The 8,952-nt window shown below is 50.4% G+C and overlaps 1 protein-coding gene across 1 annotated transcript; it reads left to right on the top strand.

The window, feature by feature from the left end:
• Positions 1 to 6,914: 6,914 nt before the first annotated feature.
• LOC139059495 (tigger transposable element-derived protein 6-like) lies at positions 6,915 to 7,229 on the top strand. Its single transcript, XM_070537921.1, has one exon. It carries the CDS (start codon positions 6,915 to 6,917, stop codon positions 7,227 to 7,229), a length of 315 nt encoding a protein of 104 aa, XP_070394022.1.
• The last annotated feature ends 1,723 nt before the right edge of the window (positions 7,230 to 8,952 follow it).

Here is an 8,952-nt window from a genome sequence, read left to right as displayed (position 1 = left end):
TACCTGCTAGCCTCAATTCCACGTCCGAGTACGCCCGTGAAGCCATACTCAAAGCTCAAGAAGCACGCATATTGCCCGACGTCGAATTGTGGAGTCGCAGGAGAATCAGCTGCGCTTGTATGACGCTCGCCATCGTGACCTCTATTACACACCGGGCACCCTGGTTCTCCTTTGGTCGCCATCGCGACGCGTTGGCCTCTCGGAGAAATTACTTTCACGCTACTCTGGCCCTTACTGTGTCTTGCGTAAAGCAACTGACGTCACGTAGAAAATCGCCCCTCTTGAGCCAACTGTGGCTCAGCATCGCTCCCACATGGTCCATGTCGCGCGTCTTAAGTTGTATCACTCGCCCGCCTCCTAACTAGCACCGAGCCGGTGCTTCCGCCGCCGGGGGTCATGTGACACGCTAGCGAAGAAGATGTCAGCTTGGTCGGAAGAAGACGACGCTCTGGACTTCGCACGCTGTCTACCATCTTGTCAGCCGCTACGATTATTGTAAATATCCTGCAAATATACGTCTGACTGTTTTTAACCCCGTAACCATATCTACCACACCCCAGTCATGCTAGATGTTAAAGCACATTATTTATAAACATATAATCAAATTTCTTAACTGTAATCATGCTCTGACATCTGTCTAGCATGGGTTTTGTAGTAGTTATAGCACTGTAATGCAATCAGTAGATTTTGTTCATGATGTCACTTCTAGCCTAAAATAAGTAATCAAGTGGGTGCCAACTTTATTGACTTCTCTAAAGCTTTGGCTCTGTGATTCATTCTAAACTACTGGCAAAATGAAACGCCATATTCAATAATCCCTGTCTTGTTTATTGTATAGCCAGTTTTCTTTATTATCGCTCACAATTTGTTTCTATTAACTCAGTGGACTCGATTCCTCTCGACGTTACTTCAGACGCTCCTCAGGCAGCCGCATTAGGCCCTATATTATTTCTAATATACATCAATGATTTATCTCTTACCACCTCAAATAAAATCAGACTTTATGCAAATGATTGCCTAATAAACAAATATAATAACTCCAATGATCGCTACCACCATCTTGCCCAATCCCTTATGTCCTTGTGCGCCTGATGCGAAATGTGGCAAATTAACATCAACTGTAGTAAAACAGTTGTGATGTCATTTGCCAATAGACAGAGCCCCATCTCGTTTGATTGTTCTCTGGATGGCATCCAAACGGAAAGAGTTTCTCAATATACTTACTTAGGTGCCGTTCTAACAGAACACATTTCATGGTCGAAACATATTGAATACGTAAATGGTTAAGCCCCAAAGAAATTATTTGCGCCGTCCTTTTGCTAAGACGCCCCACGATACGAAACTGCTATTGCATAAAACGGTCATTCTCCCTATTCTAGAATATGTATCTGTCGATTGGTTCCCCTACGAAAAATGCGAAATAATCTCGCTCAATACCATTAAACGAAAATCTATTCGTTTCATTTGCCAAAATTACAGCTGCACTTTCTGCCCAAACGCAGGCTCAATAATCTTCGAACATTGAGCACTTACTTTCCCGTTATCACATCAAAGCATTAAAACATTTATATGCAATTAATAACTCCACCTCTTGTCTTTATGATTGTAGCTATATCACATTTACTAACGCAAGTTGTACCAGTAGCTCCCACGCCTTGAACACAACACCAATTTATGCCCATAGTAACACATTCCTGTACAGTCCTTTTCTTGCACGTACAATAGAATTCGAGAATTCTATTGTACTTCTAGAATTCAACAATAGAATTCTATACTGTTGCGATGCCTGTTTCTCGAAGCTCGACCGGCGTTACTATTGGTTAGCGCGGTGTTGTCGGTGGGCTGCAGGCGTCCGGTAGACCATGGTGACCAGGGAAGGACGACACGATTTCTAGTGCAAAACTTGCGCGATTTATTCAATGGTTGGTTAAAGATAAGAAGAATAGGAATTCGAAAATGTACATTGCAGGGCGCTTTAAATAGGCCTAATAAAATCGTAGGCGGGATCCTGCTCACGTCAACTTCACGTGACAGGCACTGGGTCTGGTTGTGGATTGACGGCGGATGCCTTGTACCCGGTGGGCTTGCATGGGCACGACTCCGCAGGTGGCAACCTGCAGGTCCCGGATCGTAGGCGCTTCTGCTGTCTTCTAGGCGACGTTGGTTTGCGGAAAGTGTACTTCGCTCGAGCTGGGCAGTTCCCGGAAAGGGTTCTTGTACAGTCCCACACACAAAAAGGGGCCTGCAAACACCGCGGGGCGCCAGCCAGACCGCCAACCCCCCGAGACAGCCATAGGAAATTAGGAATCCATCCTTCGTTTAGCCTAGGCAGATACACACACGATGGGGCCTGGAATTACTGCGGGTCACCTGCCAGACCAGTAACCGCTCGAGACAACCCCATCAATCTAGGAATCCATCCTCCGCTCCGGCTGAGCAAGGTCCCCCGAGCATCCTTTTTCTCAGGGTGTCACACACCAACCGTAACAGCTACACCGGCGGGAGAGGAAGATCCCGAAGCATAGGGGCCAGCAGCCACTGGGCGAGGGATCGGCGTTTCAGCAGCAGAATTTGCCTCAGAGTGACGATTCCTTGGTTCGTAGCTGGTAGATCAGGCTTTACAAAAAAAAAAAGACCAGTCCTTAGAAAAAAAACCCGCTGCTCTTTTCCCATCCCTGTCGGGCATCCTTCCCCCTGAACACTACAAACAGGAATTTCTCGAAAGCGTTAAGACGTGGTTACTAAAATCAGCTAACAATCAACCACAACTTCGAGATAAAAAAACGTATGAACAAAAAATTCCAACATAAAAATGCCACGGAAACCCGAGTGAGCATGACGCTTTCGTTACTCTAGGGGCTACTCGACGCTCTGAGAGTAGGGTTACTTTCAGACCGTTGGCATTGCCGTTAAGCTTACCCTTCTCGTAGCGAATATCGAAGGTGTACTGCTGAAGAGCTAAGCTCCAGGGCAAAAGACAACCGTTTTTCGTAGAAATGGACTGCAGCCATGTGAGGGGAAAGTGGTCAGTCTCTATGGTGAACCTTGAACAAGCGATAGAGCAAGCGAGCATGTGCACCACCCATACTACGCAGGCGCATTTCTTTTCTGATGCACTGTATGCTTCCTCACGAAGTGAAAGCTTTCTACTAGCGTACACTAAGGCGTGTTCGTTTGCGTCATCTCTCTTTTGACGAAGCACTACCCCCATGCCCCGGTCGCTGGCATCACACTGCAATGTGAATGGCTTAGAGTAGTCGGGCGCGTTCAACACTGGCTGACTCGTTAGTGCTTTCTTCAGCATACTAAATACCTTTTCTATTGCGTCATCCCACTTGAGTGTCCATGGTTTTGTTGTCTGAGAGCATCTGTTAATGAACTTGCAATCTGAGAATAACGCGGGATATATCATTGGTAATACCCTGCGAAACCAAGGAATGACCTGATGTCCCGCTTAGTGCGTGTTTGCGCGAAGTTGCCTATTGCGGTCAGTTTAACCTCGGATGGCCGACGATGGCCTTGCCCTATTACGTGACCTAGACAAGCTACCTACGCACGCCCTACTTGGCATTTGGGAGCCGTGACAGTTAAATTGGCCTGTCGTAGACGACACAACACGGTTGGAAGGTGTTGCATATGGTCCACCCGTGATGAAGAAAAGATTGCTATGTCATCGAGATATGGAAGTGCAAAGTCCTCAATTCCACGTAGCACCTGGTCCATAAGGCTAGAGAAGCAACAGGGAGCATTCTTCAATCAAAGCTCAGGCCTCTCAGGCCTTGCATCCGAAGGGTTCCCATTGGGGAAAAACGCCGCAGGCCTGCTTGCCCTCTCGGTCAACGAAACGTACTAGTACGCTCTGACTAAGCCGAGCGTAGAGAGGAATTTGCACTGCTCACTCCCTCAAGCCTTTTCTCGATGTGCGGTATTGGGTAGGTCTGGTCCTTCGTGATTAAGTTGAGACGGCGGTAGTCGATACACGGTCTCGGCTCCTTTCCTGGGACATCAACCCAGGTAAGAGGCGAGGTATAATCCCTCTCTCCTGGGTCCTTCACTCCTAGCTCTAACATCTTGTCTACATCAGCAGCCATGACTTGACGTTGATGAGGTGAAAAGCGATATATTTTCGACCGTACCGGGTCCGATGACGTTACCTCGATATCGTGAATGATCGCAGTGGTCCTGCCAGGTCCGCGATAACTTTTGATAGGAATGTCCGGCCACGGTCTGTGAGAAGTTGTCGCGGAGCTCCATGTAATAAAATCGCGTCACGTAGAAGAAAATCGGCAACATCTGTGGCACAGCTTGAAGGAGGCGCTCGGGTGATGGCGTAGCGTGTGGCGTAATCCGTGGCCTACCTGTTCGCAGAGGTAGAAAGAGGAAAAGTACCAAGTAAGTCCAAACCAACCAGAAAGAATTGTTCGGTAGGAATGTCGAGTGGTTGAAGGTGTGTAGCAGGGAGCGTCGATGGTGTCTTGCGTCACTGGCTTTTCTTACACGCAGCTACGTATCTCGGAACGGAGCGAGCAAGCCCTGGCCAAAAGAAGCGTCGGCGGGTCCTGTCGTAGGTATGTGACACACACTGGTGACCGGCAGGGGGGCGGACGTGAAGTTCGTGGAGAACAGCCGGGCGAAGGTGTTTAGAGATCACAAGGAGTAACACAAGGCCGTCGGGGTGAACGTTGTGGCGGTACAGTACAGCATCTTGAAGTGTGAATAAGTGAAGGGAACTTGGGCAAGTGACGATTCCAGGCGGTCAATGAGGATACGAAAGGACGGGTCACGGCGCTGCTCATCGGCGACATGGAGCCGTGGAAAAACAGGGAGAAAACAGGCGTTGGTCTGAGACCTAGAGTTCATGTCTTCGACTGGGTAGCTGGAGAGGCAATCGGCGTCCTGGTGTTGGCGTCCCGACTTGTGTGTCACTGTGTAGAGATATTCTTCTAGTCGGAGGGCCCAACCACCGAGCCGGCCAGTAGGATCCTTGAGCGACGAAAGCCAACAGAGCGCACGATGGTCAGTGATTACTCAGAAGCGTTTGCCATATGAACTTTGAAACAGCCCAGACGAGAGCAAGAGATTCGTGCTCGGTAATCGAATAGTTGCGCTCTGCAGTTGTCAGGAGCCGGCTAGCGTAGGCTATAACGTGGTCGTGTCCGTGTCGGCGTTGTGATAAGACGGCGCCGATGCCATAACCACTGACATCGGTTCGGACCTCTGTAGGTGCGGACGCGTCAAAGTGTGCCAAGACCAGTGGATTGGTGAGAATCGTGGTAAGACGTGAAAATGCGGCAGCTTGAGGGGTACCCGACGTAAAAGTGGTGGTCGAGCGATTGCTGCGAAACCTCTCATGAATCGTCGGAAATAAGAACAGAGCCCCACAAAGCTCCGGGCGTCTTCGACAGACTAAGGTACAGAAAAAGTCGTTGCTGCTCGAGCCTTCTTCGGGTCGCGTTGTACTCGGGAAGCATCGACGAGATGGCCAGGCACTGTAATCTGTTGGCGCCCGAAGTGGCGCTTCGATGAGTCAGTCCAGCCCACTTATAACAGCCGCAGATATAACGAACGCTCGCTTAGTACGAACGAGGGTGGTGCTACCATCAAAATATATATTGGGGCAATGGCACAGTGTCTCAGATAGAACGAACTGTTGTGGCAAACGCGAAGCTGTCGGGCCCCTGTAGATGACCGAGCCGGCGGTGTTTGGTGCGGTTTCGCTGGACTGCGAACACGCGGCAGGCGAATTTCACGCACTTTGTGTTCCCCTGACACGACGCGAACACAGAGCGCACAAAGCGTCCCCCGGCGCTCCTTTGCGGGTAAAATAAAGTAAAAAAAGAAAAAGCGCGCCTTGAAAAATGAAAACGAAAAAGCGCGCGCGCGCGGTGACTAAAGAGAAAGTGGGGCCGCCCGCGTCGCTGTGATGCATCCACGTGATCTGCGTCGGCCAATCTGAAAAGTCAGGCGTCTGCTCTACCGGCTCAAACCGGTTCTCCATTTGTTGCTCCGTTGCTACCCCGCGCTGAGGGCATTGCGCCGTCGACTCTTTCTGTGCGATGGCACTGTATTGACATCGTTTCCACGTCCGTGCCTTTCCCAGATCGAGGAGTTGAAGGCTGCCTCAGCACGCGAGCCCAAGGGCTTGCTTGACTTGCGTCTGGTGCGATGGAGGACTGTACGCCGACCTCTTCAGGTGCTAAAAGGAAAGCTGTCGACATCGCAACGAAAATGGCCATTGTTAATGAACTTGCTCAAGGTGCAAAAAACTGCGAACTGGCCAGAAGTACGGACTGTCGAAATCGACCATTTCAACCATTGCTAAGGGCAAGGAAAAGATTCTTGGTGCTACCGTGAATGCCGACCCGACGACTAGAAAGCGCCTTCGCAAAGCGACCTACGCGGACGTTGAGGACGCACTGCTGAAGTGGCTCGCTGACGCGCGGTCTTGCAACGTTCCGATCAGTGGACCGCTGATGCTCTCCAAGGCTAAAGGCTTCGCCTTCCTTTTGGACTTTCCCGATTTCAGCCCAGGCAATGGATGGCTCCACCGGTTTAAGGCTCGCCACGGAATTGTTTTCGAGGCGGTCGTCGGCGAGGCCGCGTCTGTGAACAACGAGGACGTCGATGCGCGGCTTTCCGACAACCTGCCAACAATTACGAGCTATGCTCCACGGGACGTTTACAATGCCGACGAGACTGCGTTGTTTTATCAGATGTTGCCATCGAAAACGCATGCCTTGAAAGGCTACAAGTGCGCTGGAGGGAGGAAAAGCAAGTTGCGCATAACCGTTCTTCTGTGTGTCAGTATGGACGGCAGTGGCCGGCAGCTGCCTTTTGTCATTGGCAAGTCACGTAAGCCGCGATGCTTTGGAAGCTACGTGCCTGTACGCTAGAGGAACAATACAAAAGTGTGGATGAGTCGTGACTTATTTGCCGAGTGGCTTCTCGAGTTCGACCGCGACATGGCAAGAAAAAACAGGAAGGTCCTGCTCGTGCTGGATAACTGTGCGGCGCACCATGTGCAGCCTTCCTTGAGTGCGGTGACAGTGCTCTTCTTGCTTCCCAATGCAACCTGCAAAATTCAGCCGCTGGATATGGGCATCATTCATGCGTTCAAGGTGTGCTACCGGCGGCGCGTCATCCAACGCTTGTCGATCGCGATTGATGCTGCCATGCCAGTTCGCATCAGCTTGCTTGCCGCCGTGGACATGTTGAAAGCGGCGTGGTAGGAACTCACCGCGGAGTGCATAGAAAATTGCTTCTGCCAGGCGGGTTTTTTCAAAAATAAAGTGAACTTTTGCCTCGCTTGCTCTTTTTTTCCCGTATTATAGGTGGTCCACTTAGTACGAACTTTGGATACAACGAACAAATGCCACGTGACGATCAAGTTCGTTATATGTGGGCTGGACTAATTGAAGCCCAGTCTTGCTGAAGACGTGAAGGATAGCTGCGACGCGCTCAAGGCGCGTCTCAAATGTAGGAGAGAACACAAGTACGTCGTCTAGGTAACGAAGGCAAGTTGTATTCTAGAACTGGTACAGCGCAACATACAAAGGAAGAAGCAATCCGAGCCGGCCAGATAAAGGAACAGAGCACTGACTTCGAACTACTATTGCATTCTAGAAGCAGTTCTGGAATGCAATACCAACTCGGGCCCAATCCTCCACCCTAGTGAAGGTGAGTTGACCGCTTGAAACCTTGGAGCAGAGAGTCAATCATCCGTTCGAAAGTGGCGGAGGCACTGCACACACCAACGGCATAATCTTGAATTGGTAGAGGCCATCTGGAGTGACGAAAGTGGTCTTTTCTTGGTCTTTCTCATCGACGGAAATATGCCAATAACCAGATCGATGGTCGATGGACGAAAAGTATTTGGCACCGTGAAGACAATCGAGAGCGCCGTCGATTCATGGTAAAATGTAAACGTGCTTTTTAGTAATTCAGTTTAGGTGGCCGTAATCAACGCAAAAACGCCACGTGCCACCTTTCTTTTTGACGAGCACGCCCGGCGGCGCCCAAGAACTAGACGAGAGCTCAACAACGCCTCTGGCGAGCATTTTGTTTACTTCCCGCTGAATAACTTGCCGCTCTGCCATGGACACGCGATATGGTTGGCGGGGAATGGCAACAGCATCACCAGTGTTTATCTAACGCTTAACAAGGGATGTCTGACCAAGTGGTCGATTGTCAGTGTCAAATATGTTGCGGTAGAAAAGCAAAAGGTGATATAGGACAGCTAGCTGCTTGGTCACGTGCGAGGTCCGGAACGACCGTGGGGCGTCGAGGTTCAAAGCATCCTACGGGTAATCAGAACTATCTGGAGACGCATCGGCTGCAGTAGCAGTGACGTGGTGATCTGTCACTGACCGGAGCATGGCCACAGCTATGCCCTATGGTAACACTTGCTAAAATGGATAACGGGGAGACAGATCCGATTAGTGGCAAGGGTTACGGCGGAGTGTGGCGCAGGGATGCCGTGCCCAAGGAGGACATCATGAATAGGGGCGACGACATAGTCGCCATCAGGCACGGTTTCCGTTGAGGCCAATTCGACGAAGGTTAGGGCTTTTGGAGGTAAGCGAACAAATGCTGTAGCGCAGAGGGTATTTGGTTGTTCGAGGCGAACGTCTGAAAAAAGAGGAAGCTCGCAGCACAGCGTACCGGTGGCACAGTCGATAAGGGCAGAATACGTCATCAGAAAGTCGAGCCCGAAGATTAGATTATGAGGGCAACTGGTCAGCACGATGAAGAGGACCGGCACTTGGCGGCGAGCAATTTCTGTGCGACCACTGCATATACCCCTAACGGCAAGGCTGGCACCATTGGCGACGCGTGCGGCTCGAGTGATGGCATGCGCAAACATTCTTGAGGCGACGACATAGGTTAACGCTCATTATGGACACTTGGGCTCCAGTCATAATTAATACCGTCAACGGAACACCATCTAGATCT

The sequence above is a fragment of the Dermacentor albipictus genome, chromosome 4, assembly GCF_038994185.2.
Source record: "Dermacentor albipictus isolate Rhodes 1998 colony chromosome 4, USDA_Dalb.pri_finalv2, whole genome shotgun sequence".
NCBI classification, from domain to species: Eukaryota; Metazoa; Arthropoda; class Arachnida; order Ixodida; family Ixodidae; genus Dermacentor; species Dermacentor albipictus.
The sequence above is the reverse complement of the archived record's forward strand: the minus strand, read 5'-3'. Positions and strand labels throughout refer to the sequence as shown.